At 39.3% G+C, this 22,757-nt stretch overlaps 1 protein-coding gene across 6 annotated transcripts in view; it reads right to left on the minus strand.

Annotated features, from left to right (window-relative positions):
- LOC136843695 (kinesin-like protein KIF3B) overlaps positions 1-16,133 on the minus strand; it is a 93,129-nt gene extending 76,996 nt beyond the window's left edge. For 5 of the 6 annotated variants that reach the window (XM_067112268.1, XM_067112265.1, XM_067112267.1 and 2 more), the window contains exons 1-6: positions 15,998-16,133; positions 3,455-3,572; positions 2,146-2,253; positions 1,773-1,897; positions 1,475-1,610; positions 847-999 (exon numbers count right to left, since the gene is read on the minus strand). In XM_067112268.1, coding sequence (XP_066968369.1) covers positions 847-999; positions 1,475-1,610; positions 1,773-1,897; positions 2,146-2,253; positions 3,455-3,564 — 632 coding nt within the window. In that variant the 5' untranslated portion in view covers positions 3,565-3,572; positions 15,998-16,133. The remainder of the gene's footprint in view (positions 1-846; positions 1,000-1,474; positions 1,611-1,772; positions 1,898-2,145; positions 2,254-3,454; positions 3,573-15,997) is intronic. The other variant, XR_010854649.1, reaches the window with a different exon arrangement.
- Positions 16,134-22,757: the final 6,624 nt, after the last annotated feature.

Here is a 22,757-nt window from a genome sequence, read left to right on the forward strand (position 1 = left end):
GAAAAAAACAATAATGAAATATAAAAAAACGTTCAAGTTAATCTGACAGAATTAGTTTATAATTCAAGTGCAACCCTGCATACAGTATTTTGCTAGATTACTTGTAAAATCATCATCAGTCTCTACACTGAAAACAGTGGCCTAACCTACTTGAGGGATTTATTACTTCACCAAAGTCTAAATAATAAAATTAAAACACTGCAGTACCAATGAAGTAGCACCTCAACTTAACAGATGCTTTGGGAGCCTGACTTTCTGATAGGTAACAAAGTCTGTTAAGTAACAAAAGACCCTATGTTGTAGCCTGCACCTGCATATTTTTTAGATATCTTACAGCTAATATGAATTCCAGATATAGCTCCTAACCTAAACTTAGCCTGTACTTTACAATCAACATTCAATGCGAGAGATTTATTTAAAAATGCATCATATCTAAAAAGGAAGCATGGCAAAAGGGTGATAATGTATGTAGCTGTTAGGTACAGAAGTCTGTTAAGATGAGGTCTGTATTAAGAGCAATATGACTAAAGTAACGAAAACATAAATACAGTAATACTAAACTGTACAACAAATTTACCATATGGGCAATAAACAAATGCTGTTCATATACAGAAGTGAGTCCTCCCCACGGAGTGTAAGTTAGACTAAAAACTGAACTCTCTATTATTATTCAGACAGCATTATTCAAAATGCACTGACAATTCATATGGGATAAGCAAAAAGAGGGTGTAACCTGACTTTTACTAATATCCACATTTAAAGGGAAAAGCGTATTAGTCTATGCAGATGAAAATAAATGAAGTAAATTGCAAGGGCATAACAACAAGCAACAGAATCCACACTTACCCAACAGCTCTATTCTGGTTACCAACAGTCATGACGTGTTGGATTTCATTAACGCTTTTACACACAAACTGTTGCAGATCCCTAACGTACACCCCAGTGTCCGGGCGTTCCTTCAGTTCAAGTCGTTTCTTTTGGTCTTTCCCTAACAAGTCTCTATGGAAAGAACAAATAAGTGTCAGTGTTAATGATTCCACAAATTACAATTCAACAATCATAAGAGATATTTCTAGCTAACACAGAGACTCTAAAAAGTAACTCAAGTGGTCTCATTACAAACTAGCTACAAACTATAGAAGATACTATGATACAGGTAATGCTGTATTACAGACGATAATATAATACAGTCGGTACTTATAGGACACATTTTAGTAATGATAATGATGAAATACAAATTAGATACGAAATTATATACATTATGCATAATTATGTTAGAAACTGAGTTAAGATGTACAGTACTGTGTACAGTATGTACTGTACACAAATATATCTGCCATGTACATATTGTAGTTTCCCAACTTAAACCCAGTCCAGAGGATTGTTACCCTCATGCTAATCAGAACAGCTCATACTGACATACTGTACATAATTTAACTTATTCTATAGAATCATCCACTTCTAAAAAGCTTACCTAATTTCTTCCTGATAAATCTCGAGATACGAAGCTCGTATGAGGTACTGTTGGTTAATGCTCCGAGCTATGTGGTCAAAAATATGTTCAAATGAATTTGGTATGACTCCTCTTTGATCTGGATCATCTCGTATTCCTAAAAAAACCAAAAGAATATGTGGGATTAAAATGCAAGTTATAAAAAGTATCTTTCACAAAACATGTGACACTAAACATACAAATTTCATGTCACCTAATCACATACAGAAATAAATAAGAATACAGCAATATTATGCATCAAAAATACAATATACTGCACCTTCCATAGTGTATGTCTTGCCAGTTCCTGTCTGCCCATAGGCAAATATCGTGCCGTTAAAACCACATAAAACGGAGTCAACAAGAGGTCGGAATGTTTCATCATATAGTTCAAGTTGTTTGGAGCTGAAACAAGAAGTATATTTTCTTTAAATTAACAATGTAATCTTCACTTCTTAAGTTTTGAGGTTTGTCTGCCACAAAAAATTAACAAATTTTTGCCACTCTACTGTCTGAAGCTACAATCACATGACGTTTACAGTAAAAAACAATTAAAGTTGAATATAATACAGCATTCTTAAATCTCACATCTGATTTTACTAAGTTTGTGGTTCACAGAAATATGGAAGACATTGCAAAGATGAACAACTTACTTCCAGTCATACACCGCATCGAAGGTGAAGGTTTTCCTTGGGTCAGTCTCCGGTGCCTTCACATTTCTGAGTTCCACCACTCCTCGGTCAACGTCCATATCCACCACCCTAGGAAGCATTTGCTTTCAGTAAGTAAAAGACTAAAAGCAAATCCTAAGATACCAGGTGAAGCTATATTCAAGAAGGTTCAATTTTCTCAAACAACACAACACCAAATTTTGAAAGTAATTTGTATTTGTCATAACAAACTAACCTGAATTTCTTTACATAGGATTTAGATTCTATGTAAAGAATGAGGGTTTGTATTTGTGCAAGAGCAAATAGCAAGTTTTAAAAGTAATTTTTATTTTTCCTAACATACAAACCTAAAGTTCTTTACATAAAAGCTAAATCCTACATAAAGAACGAGGGTTTGTGTTTGTGTAGGAACAATTGGATATTAGAGCATCCTGTCATAGAGGTCTCCTTTCAAATGCCTGTATTTGCCATAGGGAAGATAAAAGCAAAATGTGACTTCAAAACAAAACAATTCTTACTTTCCTATTGTTTCAGTAAAAGAAAAGAACACCAAAACCCAGAAAGGGCATTACAATGTAGTTCTTTTCATGGATAGGTCATAATACACAGCTATCTCATTACAATAAAAGAAGGCTTTCATACAAAATTCCAAAGTTATTATCAAGGGGCTACCAGAAATATCCTGTATTAAAGAAAAAGAGGTCTGGAAAACCAGTTATCTCCTCCCTTTTATTACAAGGACTACACTGAAGCATATAGTAATTTAAAATGAAATAAGCTTAAACAAACCCATACAATAAGCAATACAGTATAGGGAATAAATATACAGTCGACCCCCGGTATTCACAGGGGATGTGTACCACAAACCCCCACGAATAGCTAAAATCCGCGAATGCTTGACACCCCTCTAAAAACACTTATGACTGTCTCTTTTGATAGTTCAAACAGCAAAAAAAAACTCTACTTAAAATTGCTTATACCCGAGTATTTTAAGTTTTATCACAAAAAATGCATTTAGTCACAAAAATTATAAAAAAAATAGAGTAATTAGTGAATATCTCTCCATGAAAAATATGGCAAACAGGTAAATTTTCTGTGAATAATGTGTATATGTGTTCTGCAGAAAAATCTGCAAATAGGTGAAGCTGCAAAACCGGAACTGGAATCAGAACCGCGAATGGGTGGGGGTCCACTGTAGTTTCTAACAGCAAAAAATTCTATTCATGGAAATTTTTTGGTACACACTGTTTCTAAAAACACTAATTCCTAGGACAGTTGAAGAAGGGCTAACCTTGTGTACCCATGAGCAGTTTCCTGCTCGTTCATGGGACGGCACCGGACGACAACCTTCACCGACTCTGAGGCGCTCCCCTTCATCTTGGCCTCTGCACCTTGGACCATCCCTTAACCTGTGGAACAGATGTATTTATGTTGTTACAGAACACTGACTTCTGATAGACATTCAGGATGATAACATAAATGGAGCTAATACAGTACTCTATGCTGTAAAAATCTGACAAGTAAAATGGAATCTTTTAACATCATATTTTATAGATGGAAAAATTTTTTTCAAAATGCATCTCTTTTGCTGATCTTCCTAAACAGCCCATGAACAAGCTCACACTACTTTACGCATAGAAATAAATAAAGGTATCAACCACAAAGACAGAAAAACCAACTCTTCACCTGTAGGGATATGGATTTACATTATAAAACTTAAGCTGCTGCTTAAAATATGCTCAAGGTAATATACAGGCTAAAAGGCCCTTACATAAAACTGAGCAGCAAATTTTCTGCTCCAGCCATACAGTGAGTACTGTACTGTACCCTAGACTATGTAGTGAATGCATCCCTTAGAGGAATAAAAGCCGGATATGTCTTTGGATACTCAAATAATTAAGAATATGATATTTTAATGATAAAATAAAGTTTGTTCATACTTACCTGGCAGATATATATATAGCTGTATTTCTCCAAATCCGACAGAACTTCAAAAACTCACGGCACACGCAGTGTGGCCAGGTGGTTAGTACTCATTCCCGCCGCTGGGAGGCGGGTATCGGGAACCATTCCCATTTTCTATTCAGATTTTCTAGTGCCACTGTCTCCTGAGGGGAGGTGGGTGGGCACTATGATTATATATATCTGCCAGGTAAGTATGAACAAACTTTATTTTATCATTAAAATATCATTTTGTTCATGAGACTTACCTGTCAGATATATATATAGCTGAATCCCACCATTGGAGGTGGGAAGAGACAGAATAGGATTTAGGAAACAAATAAATGTAGGCGATTGACGCCTTGGTTCCTTACCTGTTAGCATAGCTGACTTCGAGGTTACAGTCACCCAAGCCTGCTTCTGCTTTACTAGAGTCTCCAGCAAGGTAGTGACCTATATAGCTGGTGAGTTCTAGATGATCTGTCCACAGGAGCGTGACCACAATGGGACTAGATCATACGACCATACTGAGAGGGCAAAAGGAGCAACGACCAACCACCTGACCGAGCCTATCTAAGTCATTGAACCTAACATAGGCTAACGACTGGGACGTCCACCTTCCGTGGCCACCCAACAACCAAAAACACAAAAGCAAGATTAAAAAAAAATACTTCCTAACCTCTAAAGGATAGGATGAGTATTGCTCTCTTCCCCCAACATTGTGTCTGCGGAAACATATGGTCCTAGCGAAGAGCAGTCTTCGAAAGTCGTCTTCACATCCCGCAAGTAATGCGAAGCGAACACTGAATTACTTCGCCAGAAGGTGGTACCCAGAAGATCGTTAAGGGACATGTTCTTCTGGAAAGCCACCAAAGTCGCAATGGCTCTCACTTCATGAGCCTTGACTTTCAGAAGTCTCATGTCGCTGTCTTGGCAGGTAGAATGAGCCTCTCTGATTGTGCTTCTTAAAAAGAATGCCAGAGCATTCTTGGACATTGGTAAGTCAGGTCTTCTAACCGAACACCACAGATTGTCCGACGGGCCTCGACTTTCTTTCGTCCTGGCCAAGTAGAATTTGAGAGCCCTGACAGGGCACAGGACTCTCTCTGACTCTTGCCCAAGAATCCCTGTCAAACCCTTGATCTCAAAACTCTTGGGCCAAGGGTTTGAAGGATTTTCATTCTTGGCGAGGAACATAGGACTTAGGGAGCATACGGCATTGGGCCCTCTAAAGCCAATGTGCTTGCTGATGGCTTGAACTTCACTAACTCTCTTCGCCGTCGCCAGAGCAGTTAGGAAAATAGCCTTCCTAGTCACATTCTTGAGGGATGCCGAAGACAGAGGCTCAAAAGTATTTGACATTAGAAACTTCAGGACTACATCCAGGTTCCAGGGAGGCGTCCTGGGTTGAGGAACCTTGACAGTCTCAAAGGATCTCAAGAGATCGTGAAGATCCTTGTTGTCGGCTAAGTCTAGGCCTCTATGTCTGGAGACTGCCGACAGCATACTTCTATAGCCTTTAATTGTTGAGACTGCCAGCTTTTCCTTCTCTCGGAGATGAAGCAGGAAGTCTGCTATTTGCGGCACAGAGGTCGTGGTTGAGGAAATCCCATTGCTCCTGCACCATTTCCTGAAATTGGCCCACTTAGATTGATAGACCACATTGGAGGAGGGTCTCCTGGCACTGGCGATAGCCCTTGCCACTGCTCTCGAAAACCCCCTCGCTCTTGCCAACTTCGTGATAGTCTGAATGCAGTTAGACTCAGAACGGGGAGGTTTTTGTGGTATCTTTCGAAATGGGGCTGCCTGAGCAGATCTACCCTCAGGGGAAGCGTCCTTGGGAAGTCCACCAGGAAGGCCATGACCTCTGTGAACCATTCTGCCGCTGGCCAAAAAGGGGCGATTAACGTCATCCTCGTCCCTTCCGACGCTGAGAACTTCCTGATTACCTCCCCCAGAATCTTGAAGGGAGGAAAGGCGTAGAGATCCAAACCTTTCCAGTCCCAGAGGAGGGTATCTACTGCTACTGCTCCTGGATCTAGAACGGGAGAGCAGTATAGAGGGAGCCTCTTTGTCCTGGACGTCGCAAAGAGGTCCACCAAGGGACGTCCCCATAACCTCCACAGCTCCTGACACACCTCCTCGTGAAGGGTCCACTCGGTCGGTAGAGGTTGACGCTGCCAACTGAGAAGGTCCGCGCGGATATTCTCCACGCCTGCAACGAACCTCGTAAGGATCGTGATCCCCCGTGCATGGGTCCAAAGCAGGATTTCCTTCGCCAGGGTAAACAGGGAACGGGAGCGAGTTCCTCCCTGTTTCTTGAGGTAAGCCAGGGCTGTGGTGTTGTCAGAATTTACTTGTACCACTCGGCCTGACACTCGGCTCTCGAAGAATTGAAGGGCCAGCAGGATCGCCCCTAATTCCTTGAGATTGATGTGCCAGGACACCTGTTCCCCTCTCCAGGTGCCTGACACTTCTTCCCCTCCTAGTGTTGCTCCCCATCCCTCCCTGGACACGTCGGAAAACAACACTAGGTCGGGGCTCTGAAGGCGTAGAGAAACCCCTTCTGCCAACCTCGAGGGGTCGAGCCACCACCTCAGGTGATTCTTGACAATGGGAGAGATCTTCAGGGTCTCCTCCAGATTCTCCTTGTCCATCCAGTTTTCCGCCAGGAAAAACTGGAGCGGTCTGAGATGAAGTCTCCCCAGGGAAACAAACTTCTCCAGCGAGGAAATGGTCTCCAGCAAACTCATCCATTCCCTCACTGAGCATGTTTCCTTCCCTAGAAAGGACGAGACTTTTTCTAAGCATTGCTGCTGACGTTCCTGGGATGGAAAAGCTTGAAAAGCCACTGAATCCATCTGAATCCCCAGATAGACGATGGACTGCGTCGGGATCAGATGGGACTTTTCTTCGTTCACTAGAAGTCCTAGGGACTTCGTCAACTCTAAAGTCGAATTCAGGTCCTCCAGACACTTTGACTGAGAAGAGGCTCGGATGAGCCAATCGTCCAGGTAAAGCGAGATACGAATACCCGCCAAATGAAGCCATCTCGCCACATTTCTCATGATAACCGTGAAGATCATGGGAGCTGTGCTTAGTCTGAAGCAAAGAGCTCTGAATTGAAAGACTCGTCCCCCCAGTACAAACCTCAGGTACTTCCTTGACTGGGGATGTATGGGAACGTGAAAGTAAGCATCCTGTAAGTCCAGAGAGACCATCCAATCTCCTGGTCTTAACGCTCCTAGAACAGACTGGGACGTTTCCATCTTGAACTTTTCCTTCAAAAACTGGCGGTTCAGTCTGCTCACATCTAGGACTGGTCTCCATCCTCCGACTGTTTCGGAACTAGGAACAGTCGGTTGAGAATCCCGGGGAGTCCAGCTCCAGGACTTGCTCCACGGCTCTTTTTTCGAGCATTTGCTCCAAAAGGTCGAACAGGATCTGTTGCTTCTCTTGATGGTACGAGGGCGACAGATCCCTGGGCGACGTGCACAGGGGTGGCAAGTCGAGAAAGGGGATCTTGTATCCTTTCTCGAGAACTTTGAGGGACCAGGTGTCTGCCCCCCTCGCTCTCCAGGCTCCCGCAAATGAAAGAAGCCTGGCTCCCACAGGTGTCTGGAGGCGCTGAAAGTCACTTTTTGCCCCTAGGTTTTGATGGGGCTGCGCCTCTGGAAAAACCTCTTCCTCGTGGAGACGGTCTCGAGGAAGAAGCTCCTCCACGAAAGGGCTTCTTCTTCTTGGAGGTCGGACCCGACGACGACGTAGAAGGGACTGCTGGGCGTCTAGACGAGTGGGCCAAGAGGTCTTGAGTGGCCTTCTCCTTTACACTAGCGGCGAGGTCCTTGATTAAAGACTGGGGGAAGAGATGGCTCGACAAAGGGGCGAACAATAATTCTGCCCTCTGCGACAGAGAAACTGACTTAGATGTAAAATTACAGTACAAGGCCCTCTTCTTCAAGAGGCCCGTACAAAAGTGGGAAGCCAGTTCCTCTGAGCCATCCATGACGGCCTTGTCCATGCAGTTCAACACGCTGGACAGCTCCCCCAGGCTGATCGAGTCGGGGCTTCTAAGCATGACGTCCAAAGCTCCCAAACACCAGTCCAAGAAATTGAAAACCTCCATGGTGCGGAATAGTCCCTTCAGATGATGGTCTGTCTCCGACATCATCCAAGACACCTTAGCTGCAGACAGGAGGGACCTTCTAGGAGCGTCGACTAGGCTGGCAAAATCTCCCTGAGACGAAGAAGGAACTCTTGAGCCGACGTCCTCTCCTGTCTCGTACCACATACCTGCCTTGCCGCTAAGCTTGGACGGAGGCAGGGCAAAAGAAGTCTTGCCTTGGGTCTTCCTTTCCTCCATCCAGGTGTTAACCTTCTTGAAGACCTTCTTCGTAGCAAGAGATGAAGTCATTTTAACAAACCCCGGCGCTCTCCTCGTCTTGGACGAAGCTAACTGCAAAGGAGGAGAGAGAGGAGCCGAGGGTTTGAACTTGTCACCGAACAAGTCCTTAAGAAGACCGGTCAACACCTGGTAGTCGGAAGACGAGGAAGCAGAAGGTTGCTCAATGTCCGCAGGCTCCGACTCGCCAGAGACTTCTCCCTCTTCAATGGGAGAAACCAGAGAGTCACCCAAAACCTTAGGAGAACGAAGGCCTTGGGGTCCAATATGGAGGAGGGATCTTCTCTTCCCCACAGGCTCTGATTGCTCTGGAGCGTCCCGACGAGCAACTAAAGAGGCGTCCTGGTGACCGTCCTGACGAGCGTCCATCCGGGCGTCCAGCCGAGCATCCGGCCGAGCGCCCTGCACGGTAGCGAGAGGAGCGTCCTGACAAGCAGCTACCGAGGCGTCCTGGACAGCTGCTTGCGAAGCGTCACGTTGTTGACGAACGTTACGATGGTGAACCAGCGAGCCGTGAGGACGACAGGGCGAGGAAGCAGGTGACGGAGACGAAGAAAAAGGCGCAGGAGAGGGGGACTTTCTGGACCTCTTGATAGGCAGCTTCGAGTCCTTGCATCGACGACGCGGTTCTGCTTCCCTCTCTGCAAGAAGAGAAGCCAACTGATGCTGCATATCCAGCAAAATTTTCTCGGAGGGAGAGGTCTCCTTTTCGGGGGAAGAGCTGATCCTGTGAGAAGACGAGGGGCGAGGGGACGCCTTCTTCCTCCTCACGGGAGCTAAAACAGCTCTCTCCCTGGAGCGACTGGGGCGCTCACAAACGTCCTCCTCTGACGACGTCCTGGTCCTCTTCTGTGGCGGGGAAAGCGTCAAAACACTCCGATGACGGTGAAACAATGCCTTGCGAAAGCTGACGTGAAGCGTCCTCTTCTCTGAAGCTCCTCTTCAGCGGGCGAGAGTCCTTCCGAGAGCTCCACCCCTTACGAGGGGAGGACGCCTCGGAGGACGAGAAGCAGTCCTTAAGGATACATGCCGGAGCACAATCCTTGGCAGCCTGGGAAGCGACAACAGGTCCTGCCGAAGGGACGCCAGATCGGTGGGAAGCCCCCGTAACCCTCTTACGGCTTTCGACATGCCTTCTCCGAGTCCTGGGAGTCTGACAGAGGTCCAGGCCTAGAAGCATTATGGGGCCGATCTGACGCCCCCTCCACAACACTAGGGGGAACACTACACTTCACTGCACTTTGAAGCGACGTCACTTTAGATTCCAGAGCATGGATGGTGTTCATAATCTCTGTCAGGGCCAAACCTTCCGCAGACACAACCTCAGGGCCCGAAGGCAAAACCACAGGGATAGGTGAAACTATGTCTACATTTGGGTTATCAGGAGAGGAATTAGTACCCTGACTTTTACAAACACTCCTGGAGGAAGACCTCCTGATCCTGTCACGCTCCAACTTACGAACATAGGAATCAAACATCTTCCAGCTCGCATCAGACAAAGACTCACACTCCTTGCAGCGATCATTGATCAAGCATACATGCCCCCTACACCTCATGCAAACAGAGTGAGGGTCTACCGAAGCTTTCGGTAGCCTCACCTTACACTCACTCACACAACATACTCTAAAGCTAGCAGAACTAGTTCCAGACATTATTCAAAGAGCAATCAATAGCAAATTCAAAAACAGTCCACAAAAAAGCGTATGCCAATCCACAATCCAAAGTCCAAAAACCAAAAGTCAAAGAGAATACTTAAGTGGAAACAATGAGTTAATGAAATCCAGAGACGGAGGTACTGAAAACAGATGCTGACAGTACCAGCGACAGAGAAAATCTGAATAGAAAATGGGAATGGTTCCCGATACCCGCCTCCCAGCGGCGGGAATGAGTACTAACCACCTGGCCACACTGCGTGTGCCACGAGTTTTTGAAATTCTGTCGGATTCGGAGAAATACAGCTATATATATATATCTGACAGGTAAGTCTCATGAACAAACAAATATTTCTATTTACTTTGTAGTTATAAACATACTACAGCACATTTTGTAATGGAATCAAGTACTGGTTGCATCTATATCTCCAAGCAGTACAAGTACAGATTATGAATAACAAGAGAGTAAAAAGTTACGTGGCACTTAAGTGAAAGTAACTGTATTGTAGCTTGATCAGGTAAAAATTCCTAATTTTCTTCATGAGGAAACAATTCAAAACCTGTATTCATTTTCCTTGAAAATACTAACTAAATGATACTATCACAGCATTATAACAAGCTGACAGAAACAGTAGTAGGGGAACAAAGAGGAAAACGTGTATTCTCATTTCACAAGTAACAAACAAATACTTAAAATGTATTTCTATGAATTTTTCAGTGGTAGCACTGCACAAGATGCTTATGTGTCAAGACAGCATGTAAGTTGCTTTCTTCTTTAATACCTTATTTAATGCTAATATCCCATACAAACTACAGATTACCAAGTGTTGCACAGTAATCATACACTAATCAAGACACTGGTCAAATGCTATCAAGTCTTTCTCAATTTCTGAGCAAAACCATCAAGTATGTTTCATATCTGCTTCGATATATCACCACAAAAGAAATTACTGTATGCTTATAGCATCTCAACTCCTCATTTAACTAGTAAGTTTTGGAATTAACAACCTAATGAGGCAGCATACTTTGGAGACAGAGTAACAAGGACTAAATGTTAAATGAAATTTTAAAGCTGTTTATCATTATTTAGTATTTTTTACAACAGACTTGGCAAGACAGAAAGGCAAAGCTACAGTCCTTCATGAAACTACACCTTTAGCAATCTAATGCTAATTTAAATAGCAATACTATGACACTCTTGCCTATGAAAAACACATAATAAACTACAGTAAGCCTTCAATTATCCATATTACCATTACCTGGAGTTCAACATTATCCGACACACCCGAAGAAAGGACCCAAAGATATATGATATATACTGTATATAAATTTCAAAAATTTTGAAAAACTGTCCTCTGATGGTTGGGCAATGCTGCACAGCCCCACAAAAATGTTGGCAACAATGCTTACACTTAAACCATCTGAGAAAGGGTTTTGGGGGTCGGGGAGGCTTCAAGAAGTTTCCAAGGTGGGGGAGGGGGTTAGATAGTTGGGTGCCATGAGAGAGAGAGAGAGAGAGAGAGAGAGAGAGAGAGAGAGAGAGAGAGAGAGAGAGAGAGAGAGAGAGAGAGAGAGAGAGAGAGAGAGAGAGAGAAAGAACAATTACTTAGGTATGTTGACATCAAAGCCTAAGTACAATAACACACACACACACATACACACTCCTTTACTTTTTTATTTATATTTTATGCTAAAGCACTTTCGTTTCTATTTTGACTGTATTTTCTAATTTTTTTTTCAAACTAAAAGATAAATGCAATCATATGCATAGGGTACATACAGTATACTTACCTATGCACACACTCATTCCACGGAGTCTGTGAACTTGCTAAAACCTGTTTGGTTTTGTCTTGCTTACATATGCAAATCACATTTTAAATACTCTTACAGTGATTAGAAATGAAATATCAACAGTAATAACCTATTCTCTTGTGTACTGTTATGATATGAATGTGATAATCAAACTTAGAGTCAACTAACCTTGTAATAAAATACGGTACAGTAAAGCAAGCAAAACAAAAAAATGGCAACACATACATACGTATGTATACATTCGTTCAATGGCTTAGTTTCGCGTTTTTATGTTTATGATACAGTAATTCATATTTCATTAAAGGATATGTACAGTACTGAGATATGGTAGAGAGAGAGAGAGAGAGAGAGAGAGAGAGAGAGAGAGAGAGAGAGAGAGAGAGAGAGAGAGAGAGAGAGAGAGAACAACTGAGGTATTTTTACATCAAAGCCTAAGACAGTAACACACACACACACTCCTTTACTATTTTAGTTATGATTTATGCATAGGGTACGTACGTATGCATGCACTCATTAATTCCAATAAATTTTAGTATTGTCTGAAAATGAATTTGCTTTGAACAGTCGTCATTGAGAAATGCCATATGTACTAAAGATGTACACACAGGGTGTTGTAATGTGTTGCTAAAACACTGTACAGTTGCATACCACTAACCCCCCCGCGAATACCTCAAATCCGTGAATACCTCAAATCCGCGAATACTTAAAACCCCCCTAAAAATGCCAATAACTGCCTATTTTGATAGTTCAAAACACCAAAAAGCCCTCTAAAACTAAAAATGCTTATACCTGAATATTTTAATAGTTTTATCAAAAAGTATATTTAGTCATAAAAGTTATCTGAAAATGCAGTAATTTGTCAATATTTCTCTATGAAAAATACCCTGAATAGGCGAATTTTCTGCGAATAATGTGTACATATGTTCCACAGAGAAATCAGTGAATAGGCAAAGCCACAAATCCAGAACCGCAAATAGGCAGGAATCCACTGTATTGCAAACCGAACATATTTCTTTTCCAGTAGAATGTAATGGGCTAGGCTGTTAAACAAGATTACCAAACTAATGGCTTATGTAACAATTCATAACCTTCTCTTATAATTAACCACTTACCAAAGGACTGGCTTAAACAACATTGAATAGGTAACCAGCTGTTTTGCAATTTTGAGGGATTTTACTATAACATAAAGCATGTTAGTTTACATTAGTATACAGGTGCACTTTACATTCATGTACAAAAATAAAAAAATTATTCCATTAACACATTCATTTCTTTTACCAACTGAAAAATTACTCTAATTCTTTCGCTAGTAGACTAGGCTCAATCAGCTGATTCTGAGAATGTAAACATTACAAATGGCAAGACTATCTTTTTTTTCGTACATATTAGGATGATGATATGACAAGGAAACGATACAGTATAAATGGATTCTGCAAGTAAAATAAGTTTCATTACCATTACCTTAAATACAGCTGTAATAGCTTATTTGACTTACGCAAATGGATTACTGTATGCTTATAGCATCTCAACTCCTCATTTAACTAGTAAGTTACATATTCTGTGTCTCATGTATCTTAATACAGTACTGTATAGTAACAACTGATAAAGTGGCTGTATATAAATACATTAATGGTCATAAAACCATGGTAGGCTGTGGGTAAACACAAATATGGGGAAAAAAGGTGCATAATTGCCTTTTGCATCAAGTTTTCAGTTTAAAGTGTGATGGTGGTTGTTCATAAGCATACTGAGCATTTACAGTTATCGTATGTGGTATTGACAAGGTTAGGTGAGAGAGTGTGCAGAGTTCCCTTTAACACCACTAGATTTTTTAACTCGCCACTATCCAAGGGCCCTTGGCTCTATTAATCCAGATAACTAAAGGATTATTGTAATGCAGTTCAAAGAACAAGCCAGATAGGGAATACGAGCACACAGAATCCTGACAATGAAACTATTCTAGTTCAAGGTTTTGCAACCATTAGGAAACTTATCACTGTACAATTAATTAGATTTCATCTACACAAGGCCATATAAAACTCTAATTATAATCAATTTTAGGAATTTGACATGCAATCTTAATTTCAAATTACTTTACAAACATATAAATATACTGCAAATATTATTTTGACAGGAAACCAAATTTCTGGTAAGCTTTCCACAAGCTATTTCAAAAGCAGAAAAAATGTGCCAAAGCATATGAAATACCCTCAGACTGGCAAACCCAGATGCAAAAAATGCAAGCAAACTCTATTGGGAAAATTTAACCTCTAAAAAACTGACAGTACAACAATCTCTTCTGTTTTACTGAAAAATGAGATGTGTAATTTGAAAATTTCACAACATAATTTCTTTTATTTCTTAGGCAAAATTAATACTGTTTACTCAACTATAGGGTTTGTATGAACACAATGCGAGTGATAAAAAAGACTGCATGTACAGTAATTATTCAGTATTCTTACTCAAGTATATCCCAATCAAAACTTTAAAGTAAAACAATTAATTATACAATAGTGTCTTCTTTAATCAAAATAAGGGGTTGCCAGTTTTACACTGTTTTTAATGAAACTACAATGCATCCCAACTTAACCTACCTCAACCTCACCTAACTTTCTGCACACCGTTCTACTTGTTACTAATGGCAAAAATATCATCGCCATACACAGAACAATCATTACCGATTTAAATCCCAAAAGCTCTACAATTTAGTTTATTTTCTTTACTTCTAGTCCCACTCCACAAAAAGTGCTCTATGAGATCCACAAATTCTTTTGTCCTATACACCAAAATACCCAGTGGTAATCATATAATTGAAAACTGCTAAAAATCCACATATGATACATTCCAATGATAGCCTAAACTAAACAGCTGACATAAAAACCAGTTTTACCTTTTTTTAGACAATGAAAGTTTTCACTTGTGACTTGCCTACCTTAACATTAAAATTCAAATACTCATCGCTAAATTGAATTTTGGTGGGCTGTGTGCAAACCCATCAGTCAGACGCAGCAACAGTCACTTTGTCAAAATGTACCGAGCTTGCTTTTGACACCATAAATCAACAATTAATCTTCATTACCATACCATCCCATAACCCAAGGCACAGATGGGTTCGTGTTTATCAGCAATCACCTAGACTAGGTCTAAGTTACATAAGCTTACCAAACAAGATGAGTGTGTAAACATAAAGAAGGGAGCTGGTTGAAGATAATATTTATCAATACAATTTTTGACTGAACAATAAAAAAAATGGGTGTATATAACACAACGCAGATAAGATAATCTGAGAAATTCACTGAGACAAAGAGAAATTTACCATCTTTTGTTTATGTCATTATGTTCATCACCAAGGGGTTTATACTAAGCATGGCAAAAGTTCTGCGTAACGATAAAAAATATAAACAAAAGACAGTAAAATTTCTGTTATCTTGCTAATTTCTAAAATTACCTCACCTGTACTGTATTATATAATACATTCTTTTCTGTATTCTTCAGGCAAGGAATCCTATTAATAAACAATATCTTCGTGCAGCCGTCTCCTCCACGTTCACCAACCAGTCTAGGGTATGAGAATGGAAAAGTGGCAAAGGTTAGGCTAGGCCTTAATTTGAAATATTTAATTAAATTACAAGGGAAAATGTTGTAAAATAACTATTCTAATACATTAAAAAGTAAAAAAAAAGTCAAAGCTGCCATGCTAAGAGTTGGCTACGCTAGCCCATTCAGAAAAGAATGCTATAGGCTCCACTCAAAAAAGCATGCTATAGGCTATGTAGCCAAAGCGATAGGCTTAAAGCAGATTAAAAAACATAAGGCGAACGGAATACATTTATAAAAATAACCATTTTCACTCTCCATAAAAAGAACAGATTTAAAAGTTTGAAACATAAGTGTCAAGGCGATGCTTCGTGAAAAAGGGCTGAAGTGACAATTATGAGTCATCTTTCGGCGTCATTTGAGAAACCGCTATATCAAGTTACTTAACCACTTCGCTGGTGAATTTCTTATAAAATGGACTCACCCTCACCTTAGAATTCACGATAATGGCACCATAACGAAGAAAAGGGCGATCCCTTGGCCCTTTTCTTCATGAGTAAATCAGCTCGAAATGGAAAGGTCCCTGGAATGTTTTGTTTTCGATCCGATTGCAGACGACAGACGAGATGGCCAGTCATACCAACAAATTTATTTGCCTTACTCGTATACAACTGTCATTAACACGAAATTGTAGATGCTTTTATGAAATTTAAAACTAATTTTCTTTAAAAACAAAGAAAACCTTACTTCATAACTTATGAATTAGGAGAACATTAGTGACTTGATTATTTACTTTGTCGGTAGGGTTGGTAATATCTAACCCAACCCTGTGGGGAATGGTTCCCCTTTACATTTTGTTGACATTTGCAGGCAATTTTGACATTTTCACCGAGATCGCAAAAATGAAGCCATCTCAAAAGCCTAAACGGTGCTGTGTAATATAAATACAAGGTAACTTTACTAATCTACAACGAAAACAAATGAGACGAAAATATATGAACGTTAAAGTATTGAATTAACAGCAGGCCCTGTCAAATTTAGTTGACTTGAATCTCTTAATTAAGTACTATATAATACAGGTGAATAAAACGACAGTTGACAGCTGTGTGTTTTACTGAAGCCAAGATAAATGCAGATATATTAACAGAACTGCCGAATATCAGTTAATCAAATATTGTATATCATATTAAATTTAGTTATTTTATAAGTATGACACAAGCTAATATACGATATATATATATATATATATATATATATATATATATATATATATATATATATATATATATATATACAGTATATATATATATATATATATATATATATATATATATATATATATATATATATATATATATATATATATATATATATATATATATATACTGTATATATACAATAATTTGGAAATGCAGTAGGCAATTTACTTCTAATCAACGAGTGAACCTTGATTACATAACATAATACAACGAGGAAAAAAATTAAGTTAATATAAAAAAAAATTCCAAGCTAAGCTAAAAAAACTCTCTCTCTCTCTCTCTCTCTCTCTCTCTCTCTCTCTCTCTCTCTCTCTCTCTCTCTTTATACACGCACACATACACACACACACAATATATATATATATATATATATATATATATATATATATATATATATATATATATATGGCTCAATGGTTTACGTCAACTGGAGTCACTGAATAGGCTTTCGTCTTGGGTTCGTGTCCCCACGATTCCAATTCATTTATCACTTATATAAATTCCCCTTCGGCGACAATTCTCCAACGAGATATACCGAGGTAGCGTGAATTTCGATATTAAGCGACATTTGTAGCTTCATGATTGTATATAAATCACGGTGTGATAAAAATTTCATATATATATATATATATATATATATATATATATATATATATATATATATACTGTATTATATAGATAGATAGATAGCTATAATATATATATATATATATATATATATATATATATATATATATATATATATGCACGCGTGCGTATAATGTTATTATACACAATTTAACAGCTACATTACGACCTCTTAAAAAAAAAATACAGTAAATCGAGAAAATTTACGGTACTGAAAAAAGTGAACGACAGTTAAGGAAACAAAAACACAAAAAGAAATGTCATAAAAGAAATATATTTTACACAAGAGGATTTTTTTATGGAAAAACATTGAACCGTTTTAAGTCAGGTCAAAACAATTAGACAATTTTATTCTGTAAAATAAAAAGGATTGATTCTTCCCATTGAAGAATTATACAGAGCTAGAGAAAAAGACCATGATGCAACAGACGTACGTATCTCTCTCTCTCTCTCTCTCTCTCTCTCTCTCTCTCTCTCTCTCTCTCTCTCTCTCTCATTCAACCGAGGTACTGTACCTTTGAGTTAGTTTTTTGTGTTTGTGTGTGTGTGTTAGAGAGAGAGAGAGAGATAAGGGAGAAAAAGGAAAGAAAAGAATGAAAAATAAAACGAGTCATTTTTTTGTGATTGCGTAAGAGAGAGAGAGAGAGAGAGAGAGAGAGAGAGAGAGAGAGAGAGAGAGAGAGAGAGAGAGAGAGCAATAAATACGAAAGATCATATTCAGAATGAGGGCGGAATTGATTCCTGAAAGCAGAGAGGGGTTCAGGGAACACGAAAGTAGGTCAGTGCCTATTGAGAGAGAGAGAGAGAGAGAGAGAGAGAGAGAGAGAGAGAGAGAGAGAGAGAGAGAGAGAGAGAGAGAGAGCAATTGATTTGTACTTTGAACTGGTATCGCATCTCTTAATTTCAGAGATATAGAGAGAGGATAAGAATAAGATTATGAAATATATACACAGAAGTGTAATATGAATAACACACCTAATGAATTATAAAGATGGACTGTTTGTTTAACATTTGAGGAGTGAGAATATGAAAGGGTGAGAAATATGGAGATACAACCATGATTATTAAAAATAATTAGAAAGAAACGTCAAGTAAAGAGAACAAAGGGAGAGAGAGAGAGAGAGAGAGAGAGAGAGAGAGAGAGAGAGAGAGAGAGAGAGAGAGAGAGAACAAGAAAATTGCTGGTTAAAGGAGTATAAGAGGCTTAGAACGGAGGGTCTTAATATCTAGCATAAGGAAAATAACAGAGCTAAAAAGAAGGGGAATATACTAAAGAGATAATGATGAGAACCACAAATAAACAAAGATGAATAAGCAAAGGGTTAGATAAATACTTAAACGTAAAATGTCAATTGACAAATACGTCATAATACGAAGGTAGTTGATTTTGTTCTCTGTATGTCACTATTTGAAAACTTGTACATCTGGTCCCAACTCGTATCACATGTGGCTTTCTTTAAGTGCTTTCTATATCATTCTGTGTCGTGCATCTTTTTCAAGATACTTATAAAAACTATATAGCACATTAGTGTCGAGGAACACGATTTAATGTGGCTTTCATAATGGCTTTCGTAAGCCACTTTCGTAGTTTTACAAATCACTTCCGTTCAAAATCTTTAGGAAAGCTAACGAGGTCTTGAAACGTCAGATCACTGGGGATAACTAAAAGGAATTCTGTCTTCAGGAGGATGGGAAGAAGAAGAAAAATTTGTTATTGCAGTTCAGGATGTCACTGGAAATCACTAGGTTGAATTCTGTCTTCAGGAGGATGGGAAGAAGAAATATTTGTTATTGCAGTTCAGGAGATCACTGTAGATAATAGGAGGAATTCTGTCTTAAGGAAGATGGAAAGAAGAAGAAATATTTATTATTGTAGTTCAGGAGGTCACTGGACGTAACTAGGAGGAATTCTGTCTTCAGGAATGTGGGAAGAAGAAGAAGAAATATTTGTTATTGCAGTTCAGGAGGTCACTGGAAGTAATTAGGAGGAATTCTGTCTTCAGATAGATGGGAAGAAATATTTGTTACTGTAGTTCAGGAGGTCACTGGAAGTAACTAGGAGGAATTCTGTATTCAGGAGGATAGGAAGAAGAAGAAATGTTTGTTATTGCAGTTCAGGAGGTCACTGGAAGTAACTAGGAGGAATTCTGTAATCAGGAGGATGGAAAGAAGAAGAAATATTTGTTATTGCACTTGAGATCACTTGAAGTAACTAGGAGGAATTCTGTATTCAGGAGGATGGAAAGAAGAAGAAATATTTGTTATTGCAGTTCAGGAGGTCACTGGAAGTAACTAGGAGGGATTCTGTATTCAGGAGGATGGAAAGAAGAAGAAATATTTGTTATTGCACTTCAGGGGGTCACTGGAAAGAATTAGGAGGAATTCTGTCTTCAGGAGGATAGGAAGAAGAAGAAATATTTATTATTGCAGTTCAGGAGGTCACTGGAAGTAACTATGAGGAATTCTGTCTTCAATAGGATAGGAAGAAGAGGAAATATTTGTTATTGCAGTTCAGGAGGTCACTGGAAGTAACTAGGAGGAATTCTGTATTCAGGAGGATGGGAAGAAGAAGAAATATTTGTAATTGCAGTTCAGGATGTCACTGGAAGTAACTAGGAGGAATTCTGTCTTCAGAAAGATGGGAAGAAATATTTGTTACTGCAGTCCAGGGGATCACTGGAAGTAACTAGGAGGAATTCTGTATTCAGGAGGATGGGAAGAAGAAGAAATATTTGTTATTGCAGTTCAGGAGGTCACTGGAAATAACTAGGAGGAATTCTGTCTTCAGGAGCATAGGAAGAAGAAGAAATATTTGTTATTGCAGTTCAGATCACTGGAAGTAACTAGGAGGAATTCTGTCTTGAGGAAGATGGCAAGAAGAAATATTTGTTATTGCAGCTCAGGAGGTCACTGGGAATAACTTGGAAGAATTCTGTCTTGAGGAAGATGAGAAGATGATATATTTAGTATTGCAGTTCAGGAAGTCACTGGAAGTAATTAGGAGGAATTCTATCTTCAGGAGGATGGGAAGAAGAAGATATATTTGGTATTGCAGTTCAGGAAGTAACTGGAAGTAATTAAGAGGAATTCTGTCTTCAGGAGGATGGGAAGAAGAAGAAATATTTGTTATTGCAGCTCAGGAGATCACTGGAAGTAACTAGGAGGAACTCTGTATTCAGGAGGATAGGAAGAAGAAGAAATATTTGTTATTGCAGTTCAGGAGATCACTGGAAGTAACTAGGAGGAATTCTGTATTCAGGAGGATGGAAAGAAGAAATATTTGTTATTGCAGTCCAGGAGGTCACTGGAAATAACTAGGAGCAGTTCTGTCTTCAGGAGGATAAGAAGAAGAAGAAATATTTGTTACTGCAGTCCAGGAGATCACTGGAAGTAACTAGGAGGAATTCTGTCTTCAGGAGGATCGGAAGAAGAAGAAATATTTGTTATTGCAGTTTAGGAGGTCACTGGAAATAACTGCGAGGGATCCTGCCTTCAGGAGGATGGGAAGAAGAAAAAATCCTTATTATTTCTGTTCAGGAAGAATGTATAGAGGTATAAGAGATGAGGAATAACTTCTGGCCACTTCCTTAAAGGAAGAAAAATTAACGGCATGCAAAAAGAAAACATTATGCTATTTCTTTTTAGAGAGAAGAACAAGAACAAGAAAGGTAAGAACAGGTTGAATTTCTTCCTATTTTTTTTAAGGAGTGCTTAAAAAGAAAAAAGAATTTATTTCTATATTGGAATAATAATTATTGTGCGCAATTAACCAAGGGCAAATTCTAGCCTCTCTCTCTCTCTCTCTCTCTCTCTCTCTCTCTCTCTCTCTCTCTCTCTCTCTCTCTTTAGCCGTCGGCAGATTAGGGTTGGCGTGACACTGACATATCTAGAGCACTACCTAGACGTTCGGTTGCTAAGGCGTTGATATTGAAAGTCGATCGGCAATTATCTTCTGCCCTCAAATTCTTCCTTTTTTCCATCTTTTTTCTTCCTCGCACAACAAAAAAACAATGAGAAATTCTTCTTGTCGTATGCTTCTCACTCTTCCTCTTCTTCCTTGAAAGAAATATCAGGAAATTCTCGTTTTTCCTCATTTTTCCCCTGCGAAGAAATCACAAGAAATTCCTCTATTTGTTTCCCTTCTTCACCTTCTTCTTCTCAAAATGAAACGGTAAGAAAGTCTTCTGTTAATCTTTCTCGTGAATTTGTTGATTTTTCTTTTTAATAAATTATTTCTTCTTTCTATATGTCCTATTACCCTCTGTTACTCCTTTCAAAAGTACGCCATATTCTTTGGAAGCTGGAATTTCAAGCCAGTGGCCCCTGTGGGCTTGTTCCACTGGAATGGGTTTCATCTTCTGAATAATTATATTAATAATAACAATTATCTTCTTATGCCCTGGCTCCTTCATTCTTCCCTTTTAAAACAGCAGAAAAGGTGAATTAAAAGCCTTTTAAACGGTCTTGTGGCCTAGATATACCCAAAGGGAACAATATTTCTATTAATATTCTTCTTTCAGCAAACTGCCTTTGCTTTTCTCTTGGCCTGTTTGCCTGTCTGTCCGTTTCTCTCATTACAATGGCCGCATGTGCCTGGTTATTGAGAGAGAAGAGTTCGAACTGTAGATTTTCAATAAATGGAAATTTACCTATCCTTTTGTTTATTTATCTATTCATCTATTAATTTTTTTTTATTTCATCTAAATATACCGGGTGTTTCGAAATTAGAGGCCCCCCTCCACAGAACAAATGGAAAGTTATGAAGTTTTCTGCTATAGTCTATCTCAAAAGTACATTATTCTAAGTTTCTATTAAACTATTTTTCATTTTACATTTCTTGTATTTTCAGACTGAGTGACGGAGTTAGATACAGCCATGGCTAACGACTCGGAGGAAATCAGATGGATTGACCGAATCCAGGCTATAACCTTCAGAGAGGCCACGGATGCTGGCGCATCCTTCATTTCACATTCCTGGATAGCTAAATACATTAAAAGAGATGAATCCTTTGGTAAAAGAAACTGGAACAAAAATCCATACGATTGTCACAGCAAAAAGAGTGAGAATCTTGGAAGGCCTGAAGTCCTTTCTCAGGAGTCAAAAGACATCATAGCTGAGGCAGTGGGCAGACCAAGAAAGTCTTTATGTAAATTGGCGCTTGAACTAGAAACAAAAAGGGGAAAGAAGAGAAGTTATAGTGCTGTATATCATGAGTTGAAAAAATCTGGTATCAAGCCATTTCATGTTATCAGCAAGCCCAACATCACTCAGCAACAGAGAGCAGGCTGTGCATGGTTTTGTGGTTCATTTCTTAAAGATTGGGATGAAGCTGACTTTCTCCATGTTGCCGTATCAGATGAATTC

This window comes from Macrobrachium rosenbergii, chromosome 12 (genome assembly GCF_040412425.1).
Source record: "Macrobrachium rosenbergii isolate ZJJX-2024 chromosome 12, ASM4041242v1, whole genome shotgun sequence".
Lineage (NCBI taxonomy): Eukaryota > Metazoa > Arthropoda > Malacostraca > Decapoda > Palaemonidae > Macrobrachium > Macrobrachium rosenbergii.